Source organism: Archocentrus centrarchus, chromosome 6, assembly GCF_007364275.1.
Source record: "Archocentrus centrarchus isolate MPI-CPG fArcCen1 chromosome 6, fArcCen1, whole genome shotgun sequence".
Lineage (NCBI taxonomy): Eukaryota > Metazoa > Chordata > Actinopteri > Cichliformes > Cichlidae > Archocentrus > Archocentrus centrarchus.
In genome coordinates, this window is record NC_044351.1 from 13104040 (window position 1) to 13126561 (window position 22522).

At 41.4% G+C, this 22522-nt stretch overlaps 1 protein-coding gene across 2 annotated transcripts; it reads left to right on the top strand.

Moving 5' to 3' along the window:
• Window positions 1-382: 382 nt before the first annotated feature.
• On the top strand, window positions 383-20103 carry LOC115781882 (transcription intermediary factor 1-alpha-like). Of its 2 annotated transcripts, none has more exons than XM_030731796.1 (19): window positions 383-450; window positions 687-948; window positions 1178-1296; window positions 1730-1868; window positions 2110-2242; window positions 2611-2727; window positions 2863-2977; window positions 3177-3323; window positions 3504-3618; window positions 3971-4338; window positions 5135-5263; window positions 5349-5454; window positions 5570-5624; window positions 5752-5884; window positions 16550-16896; window positions 17154-17283; window positions 18980-19054; window positions 19448-19594; window positions 19694-20103. In XM_030731796.1, the coding sequence occupies exons 2-19, from the start codon at window positions 687-689 to the stop codon at window positions 19964-19966; spliced, it is 2910 nt and encodes a 969-aa protein (XP_030587656.1). In that variant the 5' UTR covers window positions 383-450; the 3' UTR covers window positions 19967-20103. The 2 variants fall into 2 exon arrangements, with proteins under 2 accessions (XP_030587656.1, XP_030587657.1); XM_030731797.1 differs by having other exon boundaries at window positions 426-563.
• The last annotated feature ends 2419 nt before the right edge of the window (window positions 20104-22522 follow it).

Genomic DNA, 22522 nt, shown 5'->3' on the forward strand with positions numbered 1-22522 from the left:
TGTTTTATTTACAACACAATTAAACAACAGAAGCGCACACAAAGTGCTTTAAACACAGGCGCATTTACATTCCAGGTCTCAAAAAAACCCACTTTCAAAATCCAAGAAAAGCTGAAAGGTGTGTTTTGTGTTAACTAATTATTGAGGAAAGTAAAAATCACAGTGATTTACTAGTCATTAAAATGTGCTCAGATTTGGCAAATTGATGATGATCAATCTCATAAATCATGACACGCTGCTCTCTTCTACAAAAGCTGCCTTTCCAACTTACGGCAACACCGGCTCTGTTTACTCGAGATCGGATCGATACCAAAATTGGCGGTATTACACAGCACCAGAGCCACACAGCCGGTTCCTCTCCAATCAATATTTTTGACCCCGCCCTACCCGTGCCGCAACGAGCGCGTGCGCTGCAAATTGAGCAACATCTGCGGCAGGCGCCACACTCAGGTGTATTTCTTTCTTTCGTGCTTCCTGTTTGTTGTTAGAGTGGAGTAATTATTTCACATGTAAACAGTAATGTACTCGGATTAAAAATTCTGAACGTGCAGGGGGCAGTGCAGGTATGGAAAGGCTCTCTCTAGAGCTTAGAGTGTAATGAAAATTACGCTTCATACTACTTTGCTTATACGTGTCGGTGCGTCTCGTGCGCAGTCATCTAGACTTAAAGAACAAAACTGTTTCAGATGGATGCGTGCGTGGAAAAACGGGAGTCCGGAGGTGCTGCTGTCCTGATGGTTGAGAACGAAGCAGAGAGCATGCAGGGGGAGAGGTCCGGTGCAACCGACCACAATTACTTGGACACCTGCCCCGTTTGCCATTTAAACTTTCACAGCAGGGAGCCCAAACTTCTGCCGTGTCTGCACAGTTTTTGCAAGAAATGCTTACCTTTACCTTCAAGGAATTTGGATGTGTCCGTCTCCAAGGGCGACAGCGCGACCAAAGCACGTGAGTTGCTGTTTACAAACACTGATCAAGGATCGATTAACGAGAGGCAACTTCTCTGCAGCCAAGAACGAGCTGGTGCCTTACAACTGCACGCATTTAACGAGCATTTGTAGCTACTTATGACCATAAGCACCTGTCTAAATATCATACCAATATATAAGGTAATGGTAAATAATACCAGAAATATCCAGTTTTACTGATTTATACCAATGTTCCTGTTTGATTCCAGTAAACGTGATCCGCTGTCCGGTGTGCAGGCAGGAATGCATGGCGGTAGATGTGATGGATAATATGTTTGTGAAGGACTCATCTGAGGCTCCCAGCAGCACAGTGGCGAGAGCGGTCCAGGTCGGTAACAAATTAACTACCACATGGGGACAGCCCGAGTTTTAAGGGTAGTGATCATGATAGTTCTACAATATTTTACTTTTATTACATATTTATCTTGGGCAAAAGAACCAGAATAAGCTACCAGATGGTTTCCACTTGCAGCCCCATGGGCAAGTACACACAATATTAAATGGGATATGAAATGCATTTACAGAAAAGCAAGGCCAGTTAGTGATGGGTTGTAGCTGGGAAATCTGGGCAGCAAAGTCAGTACTTTGGAGTACAAACTGGACATATGGATACTTTTTTGTCTACTGATGTCATTCTAGCAGATAAGGTATCATTTCATTCCCTTGATTGAAGAAGGAGTAAAAACTGCAAAGAACCATCAATGCCACCTTATGTTACCAAATGTTTTTCAGCCTTTGATGTTTGACTCATCTACTTATAGCTCTGTATGGCCTGTGACGACAACACTGAAGCTGCTGGGTTCTGTGCTGAGTGTATTGAGTACCTGTGTACCACCTGTGTGGAGGCCCACCAAAGAGTCAAATTCACCAAAGACCACATGATCAGACAGAAGTCGGAAGGTATTCTAACCCATGTGCTCATCTCACCTATTTAAAAAAAATTAAATGCTTGTGCCGTTTCCATGACAAATGCAAGGACTATCATGGGATTCGTCCTACTGCTGTTGAAATAAAAAATATTTTAATAGGCAAAATGATAAATACTGTATACATCAGTATACAGTGAATGCATATACTGTGCATTTTATACTGTAAAAATTAGCTTTAAAATAACTATGATGAGCTTTTTGTTGTTTTCCAGACGTCTGTACTGTGTCGAGTCAGAGGCCGATGTTCTGTCATACCCACAAACAAGAGCCACTGAAACTCTTTTGTGAGACATGTGACCTGCTTACCTGTCGGGACTGCCAACTTGTCAAGCATAAAGACCACAAGTACCGTCACAATTTATCCTGTAATGTGATGAAATGGTTCCTGTACCTCTGCATCAGCTTGATTTGGTGGTCCTTAATGATTTTATATTTGACGTGTGATTTAGTTACATAAGCCATACAGGCAGTCACACTGTATTAACAAGGTCAAAACTCCACATTGTTTCTATAATAATGACTGATGATCAATTGAATTGAATTGCATATGGCACTGGGCCCCTGCGTGTGATGTATTTGAGGTGGAGAAAAAAAAACATGCATTAAGAGATTAAGATTACCAAAAAAAAAAAATCCCAGTTCATTATGCATATTTCATAATTCATTTGGCTTTTTAGCCTGTTTGTACTGACTCACTCTTGTTTCTGAATTAGTTATCAGTTCCTTGAAGCTGCCTATAAAAACCACAAAGAGCATATGGAGAGTATGACTCATCAGCTACAGGAGAAAAAGAAACTGATAGAAGAGGTATCAAACTCCATAAACAGTGGGTATGTATTTCACCCATAAGGATGCCTAGTTTAAAAAAAAAGAAAAAAAAAAAAAGCTATTTTGTGCCTCCATACTAATAAATATACATTGTTCTCTGTATTTTCTAATTGACACTTTCATTGTATGCTTTGCAGACTTCTTCTGGTTGAACAGAACCGCACTTCTGTTCATGATGAAATAAAGAAATCCATCTGTAGTTTGATCCATGAGATAAACAAAAAGGGCAAAATGCTGGTTAATCAACTTGAGGTATGACAAAATCCTTTATATGTATAAAATAGTAGAGCAAAACAATGCTGTGTAGTGCTGTAGCTTGCTGAGGTGTAGTTTCCAGAAGAATGTTACTTGTATCGTGAGTTGACTGTCGCCCTGAGGCTCAGAGTGCCTTCCCTCAAGCTGCTTGAACACTGCACTTCTCACTTTTTTTTTTTTTTTTTTTTTTAAATAGGCTCTTACAAAAGATCACGAGAGTCTCTTGCATAAACAGCAGGAAGACATTGGCTATCTATCCCGACACCTGGATCATGTCATCGACTTCATCAAATGGGCCACGGCCAAGAATGGGGGCACGGCCCTGTTGTACTGTAAACGTTTGGTGAGGTTTGGTAATCAATTAGCCCTGAAGCACTATCTCATCACAGTCTTGTTTTCCTGTTCTCAGCTCATCTCTGAAAGCCTAGTATGTCTCGGATGTGATGAAGTGCAAACATATGCCTTTTGTAGCGTCGCATGTTCCTCCTCTGAAAATTATTAATAACATCCCATCTGTTTGCAGATTCAGTTTCAGATTGGAAACCTCCTGCGGGCAAAATGCAGTGCCTCATTTGTACCACAGAGCACCGTACGCTTCCAGTGTCGAGCCTCTTACTGGGCCTCGAATGTTGATTTGGGTAAGATGATAAATGGTGTGATCCACAACCCTGAGATTGGATTCTTCACTTTCTGTTCTAGTAGAATTGGATGCCTTGAAACCTAATTTATATTTTAATCATTTGAAGACTGTTATCATTTGGCCTTTTCCTCAGTTTATAGACTGATTAATCAACACGTATTAATTGAAATTTTTATCTTTGCTTATTGTCAATAGCTGTAGCCCCAGTTAGCATAGTTTTCCTTACAGACTGCCTCACATTTTACTGTATATACTCTTCTCTACAGTTCTCTGGATTTTTCTTTCTGTATTGTATATATTTCATCAGTCCTTGTTATGCTCATCCTGTCTATGTGTGTATTTCCTCTCAGGCACTTTAGTGGTAGAGAGTATACCAGACCGCCAGCTGGGTGGGTTTCATCATCAGCTCACCCACACTCAGCAGGGCCCCTCAGGCTCACCCCACAGCCTTGCCCTGGGAGCTCCCTGTAGCACTCTGGCTCAGCTCCAGATGCAGGTGGACAAGCTAACCCCCCAGGCTCAATGGCAGCCCCAGCCATCTCCTCCACCCTGGACATGGTACCAAAGCATCCAACTACAGCGAACAGTCCCAAGGCCCCTACAGAGGGGGTCTCCCTCTCACAGTTTGCCTCCAAAACCAGACCACAGGTTTATGAGGCCTCTGCCCAACCATGTTAGCCCAACTAGGAACCTACTGAGCCCTGGACTTTCTCCCCAGGTTACTGTGCGTTTCTTTGTGTTAGTGTGCATGTGTGCTTGAATGACAGGCCTTCTTAACAAGCACAGACAGCAGATGGCATTGTCCTAAATAGAGCTGACAGCTTTCACATCCTGAGCAATTTATGTCTTTCCTTGTCAGGATGGATTTTAGTCTTGGATGAACTTAGAGCTCAGAAGTAAAGTAAATCAAATAAAGCAGCAATGCAAACAGCAAGCCAGCATGCAACAGGGGATAAAGGGGAAAACTCCTTGAGTAAAGCTTGATGATAATATCTTGTTATTCAAGTTGTTTAGTCTACTTCACTTGATGTTTGGGTTCCAACTCTGAAGCAGGACAATGCTGGCATGTAAAGCACAAATTAGTTTTGTTGCCCTGATGTGAACAAGTTGTCAGAGCTGCATTAGTATTTTGCATGCAGATCTTGTGCAGTGAAGGAGACTTGTCAAAGCATACTGTGGTCATGTTGTGTTAGGTCTTTAGATTGTGTTTTGGGTAGTTTTGTTTTTCTTTTTATCGCCATAAACCAATTTAAGGGAACTGACATAACGCTGTTGTTATATGATGTCTGCGGTGTTAGTGTTACAACCCAGCAGTTGGATCATTTCATGGAAAATCAATGACTGCCTCCCAAGTGACCCCCTCAGAATCAGCTGATTTTTCTGTAAAATAGCTTTAGCATATCTGAAAAAAAATTCATTTCCATCATCACATGCTTACAGATACTGACAGGAATGTAACTGTAATGTAAATGATTGCATGTTCTCCACCTTTCTGCATTTTCTCCATTCATCAGAGAGGAACAGGAAGTGACTCCAGCTACCAAACCAAGCCCATGGATGGATTTTCCTCTTCACCTTTGTATGCACAAATAACACCATTGCCCCTCAATGGTAGTGTCAATTTGCCTCATTCACAACAGAGGGTAAGGAATTTCCTCTCTTGACTGAAGGCTGTTATCGTTGCATAATACCTGCTGTTTAGTAGTTGATTTGCAATCCTGTGTTTAGATTGAGCCTACATATATGAACAGGAGCAATGATTCAGCTGGTCCAGTGTACACAGTGAAACCAAACTATCCTCAGGGAGCAGAAACTTCCTTATCAAGCACAAGTGGTATGCTTGCCATTATCTGTATATAATGTACTTTTGCAGTTTTTTTTGTGACATCGAGAATATGTGTTATGTTCTGTTCTTTATAATGAACAAACACATTGTAACTTCTCTTAAGTGCCAGGACAGCAAAATTCACCAGAGTACGCTGCTGTATCCCAAGAAAAAACAGGGTAGGAGGGAGCTATGCATGCACACACACACACACGCGCGCGCAGATTGTTTTATGACACTATTACCTCTGTGGCATGGGTCTCTTGAGTGAATTTGTCTGTGACTGTCTTTTGCTTTGTTCCCAAGGACCGGTTCCTGGAAAGCCCCAAAAACACACCACGCTAGTGGAGCAGTGGGATCTGCTGTAAAGAAGAGACAACGATCATCTCCAGGGCCAATAATTGTCATCAAAGATGAGCCAGATGATGAAGGCAGTTGTGTAAGAACAAAATGAGTTATTATTGCAGTCCAATGTGTATTTTATGTATAGATTTTTATTTTTGGTAGATGTGTTTATCCAAAGCTTATTTATGCAGCAAGAATTGGACTGGCACAAAGTATGATTTTAATAGGAGATTGTTTGTTACTTGAAACCAACCACAGGGCAGGGGGGGAGGGGGTGTCACAAGCCAGTGTACTTCTAGTGCCAGTCACAAGCGTGGATAAATGGTGAGGGTTGCATCAGGAAGGGCATCATGCAGATGCAGATCATGTGTCCACCTCTAGTGTTGCAGGCCAACATGGTACTTGTGGAAACTGTGCTATTTTTGGCCAAAGACAATGGAAGAAGAAAGTGGGAAGGCGTATTAGGAGACAGCAACAGAGAAGGAAAGGCAGGAGTTTAGAGGTGAGAGTAGGGACTGTAAATGTGGGGACTATGACTGGTAAAGGGAAAGAGCTGGTTGATATGATGGAGAGAAGGAAGGCACATACAATGGCTTGCAAAAGTATTCATACCCCTTGAACCTTTCCATATTTTGTCACATTACAACCACAAACATAAATATATTTCACTGGAATTTAATGTGAAAAAGTGGTATACAATTGTGAAGTGGAAAGAAAATTATACATGATTCAAAACATTTTTTACAAATAAAAAACTGAAAAGTGCAGTGTGCAACAGTATTCAGCTCCCTTTTCTCTGAGTGCAACCAATTGCATTCAGAAGCCTGATGACTGCTAATGACTAAAAAGAGTCCACCTGTGTGTAATCTAATCTCAGTACAAATACAGCTGCTCAGTGACGGCCTCAGAGGTTGGTTAAGAGAATATTGGGGAGTAAACAGCATCATGAAGTCCAAAGAACACACCAGACAGGTCAGGAATAAGGTTGTGGAGAAGTTTAAAGCAGGCTTAGGCTATAAAAAGATTTCCCAAGCTTTGAACATCTCACAGAGCACTGTTCAATCCATCATCTGGAAATGGAAAGAGTATGGCACAACTGTAAACCTACCAAGACAAGGCCGTCCACCTAAACTTACAGGCCGAACAAGGAGAGCACTGATCAGAGATGCAGCCAAGAGGCCCATGGTGACTCTGGACGAAATACAGAGATCCACAGCTCAGGTGGGGGAATCTGTCCACAGGACAACTATTAGTCATGCACTGCACAAATGTGGTCTTTATGGAAGAGTGGCAAGAAGAAAGCCATTGTTAAAAGAAAACCGTAAAAAGTCCTGTTTGCAGTTTGCAGAAGACATGTTGGGGACACAGCAAACATGTGGAACAAGGTGCTTTGGTCAGATGAGACCAAAATTGAACTTTCTGGCCAAAATGCAAAACATTATGTGTGGCGGAGAATTAACACTGCACATCACTCTGAACACACCATCCCCACTGTCAAATATGGTGGTGGCAGCATCATGCTCTGGGGCTGCTTCTCTTCAGCAGGGACAGGGAAGTTGGTCAGAGTTGATGGGAAGATGGATGGAGCCAAATACAGAACAATCTTGGAAGAAAACCTGTTGGAGTCTGCAAAAGACTTGAGACTGGGGCGGAGGTTCACCTTCCAGCAGGACAACGAGCCTAAACATAAAGCCAGGGCTACAATGGAACGGTTTCAAACAAAACATATTCATGTGTTAGAATGGCCCAGTCAAAGTCCAGACCTAAACCCAATCAAGAATTTGTGGCAAGATCTGAAAACTGCTGTTCACAAACGCTCTCCTTCTAATCTGACTGAGCTTGAGCTGTTTTGCAAAGAAGAATGGGCAAAAATTTCAGTCACTAGCTGTGCAAAGCTGGTGGAGACATACCCTAAAAGACCTGCAGCTGTAATTGCAGCAAAAGGTGGTTCCACAAAGTATTGACTCAGGGGGGCTCAATACTTTTGCACACCGCACTTTTCACTTTATTTGTAAAAAATGTTTTGAATAATGCATAATTTTCTTTCCACTTCACAATTGTTTACCACTTTGTGTTGGTGTTTCACATTAAATTCCAGTGAAATATATTTATGTTTGTGGTTGTAACAAAATATGGAAAAGTTCAAGGGGTATGAATACTTTTGCAAGCCACTGTATATTGTGTGTGCAGGAGACCAGGTGGAATGGAAGCAAGGGAGCATTGGAGGTGGATTCAAACTGTTCTACTATGGTGTAGATAGGAAGAGAAATGGAGTAGGGTAGTCTTGTAGGAAGAGTATGTGAATAGTGTTGTGGAGGTGAAGAGCGTGTCACAGGATCATGAGTCTGAAGCTGGGGGGTGGGTGGGATGGTGATTAAGACAATGGACGTGTACAGTAAAGCTGCTCGCTGAACATCACCTCTCTTCTTAACTCAGATTCAACAACCCTTTCTCATAGCTTCATGGTATGGCTCATTAACTTTATCCCTCTGTAGTTACTGCATCTCTGCACATCACCCTTGTTTTTGAAAATCTGCATTCTTACATTTAGTCATCCTCTCACTCTTCACTAAAAAGTCCACTGCCCTCTCTCCTAGACATCTCCATACCACCACAGGTATGTCATCAGAACCAACTGCCTTTCCACTCCACTCAACTCAACTGGCTTTTCATCCTCTTCAAAGCTGCCCTCACTTCATATGTCTTCCTTCCATCCTCCTCTTTAATTTTCAACATTCATGAGGTCCTCAAAGTGCTCCGTCTATCTTCTCAAAACACGTTCACTCGTTAGTACATTTCCTCCTCTCTCCCTAACCTGCTGGACATCCTTTCCAGCTTGATCTCTCTGCCTAGCCAATCAGTAAGTACTTTTCTCCTTAGTATCCAGTCTCACATAAAACTCACTATAAGCCTTTTCCTTTCTCACCTCTCTGTTGTACGTCTAGTCTCCCTGACTTTCCCACTTTTTCTTTGATTTCTTTTGGATACTTTCCTGTACTTCCTTATTCAACCACCAAGTCTCCTTGTCCTTTGTCCTCTGTCTAGAGGATACACCAAACACCTTCTTGGCAGTTTCCCTCAGCACTACAGCTGTACTTTCCCAGTCATCTGGTAACTCTTCCCTACCACCTAGAGCCTGTCTCAACTCCTCCCTGAACTCTGTGCTCCATTCTTCCCTCTTCAGCTTTCACCATTTAATCCTTTACTCACGTAATCTTCTTGGTATCCTAAGTCATCTTACAGCCTACTATCTGATGCTGCCTAGCTACAGTGCTTAACAAATTTATTAGACCACCTGCCATAAAAACAAGAAAACAAATATTTTTTAAATCCGTCAAAAAAATCATTCAAACAAAGAATTTCTTATTCACTGAACTGAATTTTTATACCAAAATTTGCGGTGGCACACTGGACTTCTCTTAGAGGTCAGACATTATTCAACATTCACCCACTAAAAAAAAACAAAAAAAATTTAGAAATGCAAGTAATTAACTGTGATTTGGCATGTTAATCAAAAAATAATGTGCTTTATTTTTTCCTGCCTTTTTGTAAAACAAAATTCATGGATAACAACACTAATTATATTTTAGCATTAAAAATATCATGATTAAAGAGCTTGTGCATACGGATGGATTAACCATTACACAAACATAAAAAATTAATTTGGTAATTAACAATCCTGTTTTGTTTTTTTTAGGGCAGCTGTGACATAAACCTTACATTGGGTGGTGGTCTAATAAATTTGTTAAGCATTGTGTGGAAGTTGGGAGTGGCAGAGACGTGTTTGAGTATGTTATAAGACATTGTAGTAGGACAGTGAGACAATGGTGAGGTTTGTGGTACAGGTTACAGGCTGGGGGTGGGAATACATCAGGGATCTGCTCTGAGCCCCTTTTTGTTTGCGATGGTGATGGACAAGTTTACCGATGAGGTCAGGCAGGAGTCTCTGTAAACTATGATGTTTGCGGGTGACACTGTGATCTGTAGTGAGCGTAGGGAGCAGGTGGAGGTATGCCTTAGAGAGAAGAGGAATGAAAGTCAGAATACGTGTGTGTGAATGAGAGGGAGAGAGGTCCAACAGTGATGATGGAAGGAGCAGAGGTAGTGAAGGAAGATGAGTTTAAAAACCTGGTGAAGAAGAGAGTGCAGGCAGGGTGGAGTGGGTGGAGACGGGTGTCAGGAGGGATTTGTGACAGAAGGATGGCAGCAAGAGTGAAAGGGAAGGTTTACAAGATGGTAGTGAGACCTGCTGTGGTAGATGGTTTGGAGATGGTGGCACTAACAAAAAGACAGGAGGTCCATCTGGAGGTGGCAGAATTGAAGATGCTAAGATTTTCACTGGGAGTGACCAGAATGGACAAGATTAGAGGTTAGTTTATCAGAGGGACAGCTCAGGTCGAGTGGTTTGGAGACAGCATTAGAGAGGTAAGAGATGATTTGGACGTGTGCAGAAGAGGGATAGTGGATATGCTGGAGAAAGGATGTTAAAGATGGAGCTGCTAGGTAGGAGGAAAAGAGAAAGCCCACAGAGAAGATTCATGAATGTAGTAAAGGAGGATATAAGAAAGCTGATGTGACAGAGGAGGATACTATGGATAGGGTGTGATGGAGGCAGATGATCTGCTGTGACAGTCCCTAAAGAGAGTAGCCAGTAGGAGAAGATGACAAAAAGAAGTAAGGCACCTACTAGCCATATCAATGGGAGCAGCTGACACTGGCCATAGAATGGGGTGATGGCATTAGAAACAGGAGCAAAAAGGAACAAAAAGGAACATTAGTTAGTAACAGCATTAGTTTAATTTAGAAAATAATCTTAGTGTAACTTTTATCATTTTAATCAGCAGTGCTTGTTAGTTCTATATGTTTTGTGTCTCAGTAAGTTTCACTACAATTCATCCAGTGATAAAGATTAATCATAATGGTAATAATCAGAGGTGGCAAAAGTACTGACATTCTGTACTTAAGTAGAAGTACAAGTACTTATGTTAAAAAACACTTTAGTAAAAGTCGAAGTACTGGTTCAACTTCTCTACTTAAGTAAAAGTAAAAAAGTACAGGCTCTGAAATGTACTCAAAGTAAGAAAGTAAAAGTAGTTCTTTGGAGGATGTTTCTACAAGCTATTTTTGTGTAAAACTAACCGAACCTCATTATATATTATTGTAATAATATAAAATAATATTACATGAGAATACAAACGTTATTCCAATCTAAATTTTAATCCTAATGAATGCACTCAGCTTGAATCTGTTATGTAGGACACAAACTGTGAAAGGGAATTTAAACACAGCTCTATTCTCTGTGTCCTCCATAGTAGAGGGTGACTGTGCCTCCACCTAAACACCAACATGAGGATACTCAGGGGTTACAGTGGGATTCAGAAGCTGGAGGAACCCTAAGATCAGCTGTAGTGTCTCTGCATGGGGAGAAGAATCACAGCTTTCTATTGTGAGCTGCAGTAAATGATGTTGGTGTGCAGGCTGTGATCAGCTGACCTGCTGCTGCTGCTCTGAGGTTTACTGCTCTGTGTGGATGAAGTGAACTCACAAAGATGTAACCCAGTATTTCACAGCTATCTGAGCTGATCTCCATCCCCTACACTGACAGCATACAGGCTGTAGAAATGTTGGATTCAGTGAATGAATCTCAGCATCAGCAGCTTTGATTCAAACTCATCTCTGCTGCACTGATGTAACCTGTAACTCTGACCATGAACACAGTCTCTGTGCACCAACACAGAGCTTTACTGTAAATACAGTACAACAAGCTAACCTAAACTGCAGTATTTTCATAGAATCTTTGAATTACACAACGTCAGCATACTTCAGTTTATTTTCCAGTCCTTACCTTTAATTCTAACCTCTCTTCTTCCTCTCCTGTCCTCTTTCTCCATCTCTGAGTGAACTTCTCTCTCTTTGCTCTCCCTGAAATACAGCAGCTCTTCTTTTAGCTAGCTGTGTAACAAACTGCACACACTTTGTGTGTTTGCTGATATTTGTTGAGCATTTAGAAACGTTGCATTTACCTGCCACACGTTACTCCCTTCGTGCTCGCTCCTCTTCAGTAGCGCTAGCTAAGCTGTTTATGTGCCGCAGCGCAACTTACGGACTCGGTCCGGCCCGCTGTAACCCCTGATTATAGCGCTATAAATGATACATTAATTATATGGGTTTGCGTATTTAATCCCTTTGTACGAGATAAGCCGGTGATGGAGGATACGCCAGTACGATTGTCTCTTATGTGTTATTATTCCTCCGTTTAGGCTCAGATCGTTTGATGTTTGACGGCGCACTGACCGGAAATGCAAACTTCTCTCTGACGTGTTAAAAAGTAACGAGTCTGTTTGAAATTGTAAGAAGTAGAAAGTACAGATACTTGTGTAAAAATGTAGGGAGTAAAAGTAAAAAGTAGTCAGAAAAATAAATACTTAAGTAAAGTACAGATACCTGAAAAATCTACTTAAGTACAGTAACGAAGTATTTGTACTTCGTTACTTCCCACCTCTGGTAATAATTAAAGCTACAGTGTGTAAAATATCACCACTAGATGTCAGCAAATTGCAGTCAACTGAATTCTGTTTTCTTACCCCTTCTAATTCAAGTGCATAATCCTAGCTAGGGTGGCAATTGTAGGACAAACACGTTTTAGTCGGGCAAGATAGAACAAAAACATTACATTTAAACTGTACCTCTTAATGGCTGCAGCTGACTGGCGTGTTTCTACTAACGTTTGTGTAAGAAAACATTTTTGTACACATTATATTTTAACACATTTGAATAATACTGTATCAACACTTATCCATTTTTTTTATTCCTGATTTATTGCTATGTGTCAGTTAAATATTTTACATTATTTTACGCTTTTACCCCAGTGTCACCGGAAGGGAACACCTTCTCAGATGATGAAACATGGGTATAATCCTTCGTATTTTGAGTCTGAACATGCAGGTACAAATTGAAATATCCCTCCATGGCACGCAAACACCTATGAGTTCTCTTCTCCTCTACGTACTACGTATGTGGCCAGTCTCTTAACCACACACGTAAAACATCAGAAGAGAGATGCCCTTTCCTTGCCACTGTATTCAAATATGGTGGGGAAACTTGCTGGTTTCCACAAACCAGCCTATGTGTTTTCAATGGTTTAATTAAACAGTTTTTTTGGGGGACATAATTACACACTTATCTATGTATATTTATGAATACAGTATCCTTTTTTAGCTCGGCTGTTTTAAAGAAAAAGTCAAGCTATTGTCATAGCCTTGGTGTTGGCGGCATCTGTTCCACAAAAACTTTAACATTGGCCATAACTTAAGAACAGTGTGACCTAGGATGTTCAAATCCACACCAAGGATGCATGGACTATCTCGGACGAGTTTGAATCTTGGATTGAGAAAACATCTGGATTATAATGTTTTTGTTGGGAATGCTTTTTCTGTGATTTCTGCAAACCCATTAGTGGAAGGAAACGGCACTCTGGGACACGTTGAATGCATGATATGTAAGTGTAACGCTTCTGGTTTGTATGCAAAAAGAATTATCGCTCTATTGAGCTAATAAGGCCTGAATTAGAGTTCTGCATCGGTCCTATGTACGTAACCAGAAGTCCTTTCTGAACCCTACGCTGTAACATAAGATGTAATCTGACATGCACCTCTCGAGAAATGTAACCGCACGTCCACAAGGATTGTGTAGTTTGCTAATTAACATCAGCTTGCGTGCTGGGCTGAAAATCTTTTCTGGCTAGCACCCTGGAGTGGTCTGGCTGTAGTTACAGATAAACCTGCAGTAAAAATTGGCAAAAACAAGGGCACATTTTAGTTCTTTTCTAGTGGTGGGTTTGGGCCGTTCTTACACAGCTTTGATTTTCACAGGGTCCACTTTCACCCGACCACTCTCAATAATGTCACCTCAGAATGACACACTGAGTGAAACTCACATTTCTCTGCTTTGACAAAGTTTATTTTCGAGGAGGCGTTGGAGTCCTTATGAGTCTGCGATGCTCGAGGCCCCTGGAAAAGATCAAAAACGTCATCCAGATAGACAAAAACAAAATCATGAAAAAAATCCCAAAGCACATCATTGATGAGGGCCTGGAATACAGCCGGCGCATTAGTTAAGCCAAATGTCCAAGTAGTGTATTAAAAGCTGTTTTCTATTCATCCCCCCTCTCTAATTCTAACCAAATGATATTCATTACAAAGATCTAGCTTGGAAATCAAAGTGGCTTCATGGAGGGGCTTGAAAGCTTAACTTAGCAGAGGAAGTGGATACTTATTTTTAATAGTAATCAGATTAAGGCCCAATAATCAATGCAGGGCCATAGTGACTTGTCCTTTTTCTCCACAAAGGAAAATCCCGCCCACATCAGTGATGAAGGGGGGCAGATGATACCTGCATTAAGAGTCTTTAATATAGGTCTCTATAGCCTGATGAATGGAGAGTTAGTAAAGCCGGCTGGAGGGAAAGGAATCCTCAGGGAGGAGATTGATGCACAGTCGTATGGCTGATGTGGTGGAAGGGACAGAGTATTTGATTTGCTGAAGACTGGTGTGAGGTCGTGATACTCAGGGGGTACAGAGGCTAGATCAGGTGCTATTAACTCAGGAGATGACTTGATGGGGCGATGCAGGTGTTACGGCTGATTTTAAGCAATGTGAGGAACAAAAAGGACTCCAACTAATGATGTGACGCTGTTGCCAATCAATGTGGGGATTATGGGCTGCAAACCAAGGAAAACCCAAGATTAAGGGATTTTTGGGGGGGACTCCATCCATCCATCCATCCATCCATCCATCCATCCATCCATCCATCCATCCATTCGCTTGCTTCCGCTTATCCTGTTCAGGGTCGCGGGGGGGCTGGAGCCTATCCCAGCTGTCTTAGGGCGAGAGGCAGGGGACTCGAAAACAAAAAATTTAATGGATTCTCTGTGATTGCCAGAAAGTGTGAGAGAAACCGAAACAGTCTGGTGGGAGATGGATTAAAGCTTTAGGCCGTTTAATACAATGACCTACATGGGAGAGCTGAGCAGGATGGTTGGAATTTTCAATTGTTTGACGATTTTGGCGTCTAACAAGTTTTGTTCAGCGGCGGTGTCCAATAATGCCTGTAGCGGAATGTCTGCTTGGTTAAAGCTGAGCATGTCTTTAACTTGCATACAGGGGGACGTGTCAATGTACTGCACACCACCCACTAGTATCCCCGTATTTATTGGCGGCTGTTGTCTTTTGGTCGGACAGGGGAGGTTGCCACAAAATGCCCCGACATCTTGCAGTAAATACAGAGCCATGCTGCCATCCTACGTTGCTGTTTCTCGGGGGTTAATTTTGCCAAGCCCAACTGCATATAGGCTCCCCTGGATGTTCTTTCGGAGGGCCAAGTGCAGTCTCCCCCGAGAAATTGGAGAAGAGGTCACGGAGTGAGTAAGGCTGCAGTCTGAAGCCCCATTCACGGGTGTGTTCGTACAAGCGGTTATCTATCCTTATAGCAAGCCCGATGAGATCTTCTAAGGTTTTAGCTTCATTGCGAGTGACCAATTCATCTTTCCCAACGCCGAATAGAACACCCCCTTGAGGGGGTCTTTCATCCCAACCGGACTCACTGGCCAAAACCTGGAAATCAAAAGAGACCTTTGCCACTGATTTTTCTCCGTGGCGGAGCAAAAAAAACCCCAAAAAATGGTGAGCCATCTCATCCTCCCCGAGGGGATGATCAAAGACGGATCTGAAATCACAGACAAAATGATCAAAAGACACAGACTTGATTGGGTTCGTGGAAAGATAAACTCACAAAGTGAGATATCTTCAGATAGTCATTATCAAACCTCCCTGGAGTGGATTGGAACAAGAGGGAACACTGGAGCAAAAAGTCTCTATAATGGTCTAACTCGCCCCGGAACATTTCAGGGCTAGGGGGAGAAAGGTCCTGGGTTGCAGTGGTGGCCGACCCCGAGGAAGCAAAGGAGACAGGGTGGATCGGCCAACTTCTGAGTCTGCTGGGTCCGGAGTGTTGGCAGATTGTTCTGTCAAGGACCCAAGGAGGAGACAAAGCAGTTCTCACAAACAACTTTTATTTTCTACAAGAATGAAAGAGAAAACAGGAGAAAGCAGAAGTGAGCACCCGATGAGCAAGAATGGCAAATGTGGAGAATCTGTAGGCGAGCTACTGTTTCTGCCACTCCTCAATACATCAAGCCCTGATCAGCATAACTAGCCACAGGTGTGCTGCTTGGCCCGCAGCGACGGGTTCCACCTGAGGGCGGAAACGCAAGCGGCCTGCCCACTGAACCACCTGACAAAAGCAGAAACACTACAACCACTCAGCCCACCCCAACCCATGACATACAGTGTACTAATTAACTCAGCAAGTAACAAGAGGGAGAAGAACGCAGGTGAAAACAATGAACAACAGGTGAAAACAGTTAGGGCGAGGATGGTAATCATAAAGGAGGAAAAACTAAAATTAAACACAACAGAAAAATGGCCGTCAGATTAAAACACAAAATACCCAAAAGACAATTATATAGACAAGAAGACTCAAACTAAACATAGTAACAGAGACAGGTGAAAAGGCACTAATAGAAATACAAGACAGTGGGAGGAACAGACAGGGAAACAGTGTAGTTACTACTAATAACTCAGTAATAACTACTAATAACTCAAAATATTAACAAAATCCTAAAACTCCAGGATCATGATAAATATATAAAATGTTGGCTATGGTATTTTCAGACCTTGGTTTCTGTGTTTTGCGGGTTCAGGTACATCCCAAACAAAGAGCCAGCCTCCCCGACAGCACAGACGACCAACCCCAAACCCATTCCCAAGGTGACGATGTCCCGTCTTGTATTCAAAGCATAGACGACAAACCCCATTGCTCTTCACAGTTTCCAAGTGAGCCTCTGGGCCAGAATAAGACTAGAGCTCCAAATCCCATTCATTCAGTGGGAGAACAGCAGCAGGAAGACCAAAATAAAGCCCAACTGGAAGACTCTAATGAGGTCTTATGTGCTGTGTGTCAGACTACGGGGGAGCTGTTATGCTGCCATAAGTGTCATAAAGGTTTTCATCTTACGTGCCACATTCCAGCTCTCCTCAAATCTCCAAGGTCAGTTCTGTCAAACTTTATTTATTGCTGGTCTTCAGTGAAAATGCCGCAACTCATGTATTTTCATTTTAATACAGAATCACTGTCTTGTTTTCTTGGTGGAATGAAAAACATGTCAGAAAAAAGCTGCGTTTGACAAGTTGATTTTTACATTTTGGAGGTGTGAGATTTTCATCTGACAGCAGCATTATGCACTTGTTGACATGAGTTACTGCTTACTGGCTCTCACATTGAGTCTGTAAATGGTCTCTTTTCAGCAGGGAATGGTTTTGCACTTTCTGTCGTGACCTGTTATTGCCTGAGATGGAGTATGACTGCAAACCTGAAGCCAAAACAGTAAAGAAGGAGATGGAATTTGAAGGAGCATTTTCCCCTGTCGACAAACGAGTCAGTACTCCTTTTTTTTTTCTCAATGATTTAGTACTATTTATGTAATTATAGTAATATCATATTAAGAAATTACTCTTGATTACCAGGTAATACAAGTTAAATTCAGAGTTACGCATAATAAAATAAGTCATGCATTTTCCAAATTTCCAGTTAGCTTGTAAAATGCCACTGAACAATTGAAACTATTTAACATCAGATTAATTCCAGGTTTGATAGTTAAGACATCACCTCACCTTACTTCTGCTGCTAATATTAATGATAAAACTTTTAAAAATATCTTCAATGTATCACAAATAGCTAAAATAAAGTTCACCATGGTTCACAAGGCTACATTAGGGACAAAACTACAAATGGTTTTTGATGCAAATGAGAATATTTTGGGTAGATGTTTTAAGAATCAGTGTAAGTAAGTAAGTTCTTATTTTTGTCCAGAAATTATATAGTGTAATAGCAGAATGATACTTTCAGATAGTATGTAGCATTTGCTGAGCAGTGGCCACATTGCCCTCTGTGGCCAAAAGTGGTATCTAAAGGACCTTATGTAGGTCAGTGAAGAATATAGCCTATCAATAGCTCCTGCTATGAACACAAATCCGTAGTCGGACTAGCACGTCGTTATCACGTGCAGCACAGAAGACTTCAGATTCCGTCTTGCTTCTAGAAATACTCATCTCAGTTTAGGTGGGGGTGGTACTACAGTGTGTAGGAGGCAGGAAATGTTAGTTTACACATTACTTTGTAGCCCACACTTGTGTTCCTAAATTTAAGATGTTGAATCATGGTTACAAACAGCACTTAAAAAATAGTTTATAATAATAGTCAGTGAAGTTATATTACCAGCTATGGGAAGCGGATGCTTTCTCTTTTCACCAAGTGAGCTAGCAGCTAAACTACTGTTGAAATACCCTAATTTGGCTTATGAACAAAAACTAGCAAGTGGACAAATTTACTAAGGCACCCAGAGTGTGCAGAATTGAACTGCCTTTCCCCTGACCAGGAGTGTCAGTCAGCTCGGAAATAAACCATCAAGTTGACCTACTGAGTCTGGCAGACAGCTTTGGTAGGAAGAGAGCTCCCTATCGTTATCTCAGCAAGAAAAGTTCTCTTTTTTCTTTTTTTTTTTTTTTTGTAACATCCAGAAAGAAAAAGTTGGTTATAAAAAGTGAATGTGTAGCCAACCTGGATGTGCTAGCCATTAGTTTAGTTTAGCAGCCTGGCCTTCTTACTCCTCATCTGCTTCTGCAGTGCACGTCGCTGCCTTCTCCTGTGTGCAGCTGCAACTTGTCCTGTCATTCCTCAGCTGTAGGGTCTTGCCTGCTGGCTCCGTCCTCAGCGCAGCAATGCACTTTCCCCGGGAGACCTTACCTGCTCTTCCAAGTAACATGTTGCCAGAACAGGCGTTGTGGAGGCACGTAGTGGAAATAAAGATGTAATTCACCGAGTTACAAATCAGTGTACCATCAAAGTGATTTTAAGGCTGTTATTTTTAAGGTAAAACATTTGCATCACTTTAAAACCCTGGTTTGTTAAACTTAGTATCTGAAAGACCCACTGACTTGATGTTGCATCGGACACAAGGCAGAATGGTGTTAAAGAGGCTCTGACAGACAGCCCTCACCAGTTTGATATTCTACTTGCCGCACCACAGATGGGAACAACATGTATTAATTTAGATTTCTTTTTTGTTCTGCAGAAATGTGAGAGACTGTTGCTGTACTTGTTTTGCAGTGAGCTGAACTCGGACTTTCAAAATTCTGTATCTCCCTTGGTGAGTCTGGAAGTGCGATGACTATCGTGGAAAGGTTAATAGGATTAGTGCCAAGTGGAGTTACTGTAACTGTAATTTTAATTGCATGTAATGTGCCATATTTATCAGTGAAGACAGAAATTAGGAATCAGAAGCACAGCGACTTAACAGTAAATAAACAGTAAAGTTACCTGCAGACACATAAATTTCAGTATTTCATAATTGTACTCAAGGGTCAGTGTGATTCTGGTGCTTTGGCTTGAAATAACTGTTCATTTTAAACCTTTACATAACAAAACAGGGTAAAACTCCACAGCCCCGTGTTCATGCTGCTTACACACTGTAGATTTTGGAAAAATAAAATGTCAATACTGTGTTATTGTTCTGTTATCATTTCCTCTCTAAATACTGCAGGTACGTGCTGATAGCAGTCTGACTACAAAGGGACCAATGAGCTTTTCCACTGTGAGAATCCGTCTGGACGCTGAGGAGAGCGCATGCTATCAGAGCCCTGCAGAGTTTGTGTCAGACATCAGGCTCATCTTTGGGGCCTTCAGTGAGGTACCATAGACAAAATATTTTGCAAAATAAGCATTATTCAGTATTCTTGACCTTTCTGGTATTAAACAGTTTTGTGCTTTTCTCCTTATCTTCCTTCAGTGCCAGAGTAACACTGAAATTGCCGTAACATGTAGGAAATTTAAAGAACTCTTTGAAGATTATCTGAAGCTTATCTACCCTGACCAGACCTTTCCAGAAATCAAACAAGAGATGATACAGACTGCTTCACCTGACTGTCAAGACTCTCAGCTCTCATCTCTTGACAATATGTCTCTACTTGCAAAACGCAGACGCACATATTCAGATTCCCGGGACGCACCGAGCTGTTACAGTCGAGAAGAGGGTATTGAGTTAAAACTCAGTTTTTCCTAACTACTTGGATGTTTGCCAGGCAGCACAAATAATGTGTGGTGTGTACCACTTTATTTAAAACATTTGACAATTGCCTTCATGGTATGAAATGCAATTTATTTTCAATTATTCAATTGTATTGCATGACAAGAATTAAGAATTTGGAAGACACCAATTTTTCTGGTCTAAACAGAATTAAAGCTGTTGGATTTTGTGGTATTTCTATCTCTGACTGAAGTAATTTTATTGATCTTATTTTTTAGATGTGCAAAAATCTAATTGCGCTGTTACAGTGCTGTGAAAAAGTATTTTCCCCCTTGCTGGTTTCTTAGTTTTTTTGCATATGTGTCACGTTTACATGTTTCAGGTCATCAAACAAATGTTAATATTAGTCAAAGATAACCTGAGTAAATACAAAATTCAGTGTTTAAAAGATGATTTCATTTATTAAGGGGAAAAACTATCCAAACCTACCTGGCCCTGTGTGAAAAAGTAATTGCCCCCCTTGTTAAATCCTGAATTAATTCATTAACCACGCTTTTTTGGAAAGCTACCGTTTCATTAGCCACACCCAGGCCTGATTACTGCCAGACATGTTGAATCAAGAAATCACTTCAATAGAATCTGTCTGACAAAGTGAAGCGGGGTTAAAAGATCTCAAAAAGCAACATATCATGCCAAAATCTAAAGAAACAGCTGAAACAAAGTCACTGACATATATCAGTCTGGAAAGGGTTACAGAGCCATTTCTAAGGATTTGGGACTCCAGTGAACCACAGTGTCAGCCGTTACCCACAAATGGGAAAAGCTTGGAACAGTGCTGAATCTTTCTTGGAGTAGCCGGCCTTCCAAAATTACTCTGAGAGCCCATTGATGACTCATCCAGGAGGTCACAAAACAACCCAGAACAGCATCTAAAGAACTGCAGGCCTCGTTTCTCAGTTAAGGTCTTGACATTATGTTAATTTTGAGACCTGACATGACAGGATTCAACAATAAGAAAGAGACAAAAATGGCATCCATGGGAGAGTTCCAAGGAGAAAACCACTGCTGACCAAAAAGAACACAAAGGCTCGTCTCACATTTGCTAAAGAAAAACACTTTGATGATCCCCAAGACTTTTTGGAAAATATTCTGTGGACTGACGAGACAAAAGCTGAACTTTTTGGAAGGTTTGAGTCCCGTTAGATCAAGCACAAAACTAACACAGCATTTCATAAAACGAACAGCATACCAAGACTCAATGGTGACGGTAGTGTGATGGTCTGGGGCTGCTTTGCTGCTTCAGGACCTGGATGACTTGCTGTAACGGATGAAACCATGAATTCTGCTCTCTACCAGAAAATCCTGAAGAAGAATGTCTGGCCATCAGTTCGTGCCTTAAAACTCAAGCTCACTTGGGTTATCCAGCAAGACAATGATAAAACCACGACAGCAAGTCCACCTCTGAATGGCTCAAAAAAAAAACAGAAAAAAACAAAATGGTTTTGGAGTGACTTCATCAATGTCTGGACTTTAATCCGATTGAGACGCTTTGGAATGACTTTAAACAGGCCGTTCCTGCTTGAAAAAATGTGGTTGAATTAAAACAATTCTGCAAAGAAGAGTGAATCAAAAGGTGAAAGAGTCAGTTATCTTGCCATTTATCACAAACACTCGATTGCAGTTCTTGCTGCCAGGGGTTATTAGGTTTAGGGGGCAGTTACTTTTGCACACAGGGCCAGCTAGGTTTGGATAAATTGTCACTGCAAACTGCATTTTGTATTTTTTGGGTTATCTTTGTCTAATGTTAAAATTTCACGATCGGAAACATTTAAATGCGACAAATATGCAAAAATTAAGAAATCAGTAAGGGGACAAATACTTTTTCACTGCACTGTACATGAGATTGCATTTCCAGGGGCTTGATGTTAATTTAGTAAAAAGCTTTTTTATATGCATAAGGTATAGATAATGATTTTCTCATATCCAATTGAACATTTTGCCATAAACCTTCCTGCAATCAGGTCAACTTGCAGGCATTAACAAGTAGAATTACTATAATTGCTTATATTCTGAGTAATAACTATCTAGTGTTTGAAGTTCTACATGTTTTCACTCTGTAACTCCATGTTAATTGTTTCATATTGTTCTACCAGCTCCTTTGGGTCCCACAGGGCAGATTTCAGTCTGCCTTTGATGTGTTAGTTGCCCTCTGCAGATTGACACAGACACGGCAAGACCAGTTTTGTCGAGCTTCAAAGGAGCTGTTCTACACCCTCCCAAACATCAAGATTAACACTGTTTGAGTGTGACCTTGGCCACTCCAATTTCCTCCACCTATTAGCTTGCAAGTCAGCTCATGCTGCGTTTTCTTGTTAAAGCCCAAATGTAGATTTGAGGTGGAGCGAAGGAATGAGGGTTAGTTGTTTCTGGTGGGTTGAAAGGCATGGGAAGTTGCCCTTTGACTGTTCTCCAGCCTGGACGCATGGCAGGGGTCTGGCTTTCATTCTGGACATTCTTCATTCCTTATTTGGCAAATTATCTCTTCATTACATTAGGCAGAGATAAGATTAGGACAGGTCAGCACTAAAGGGG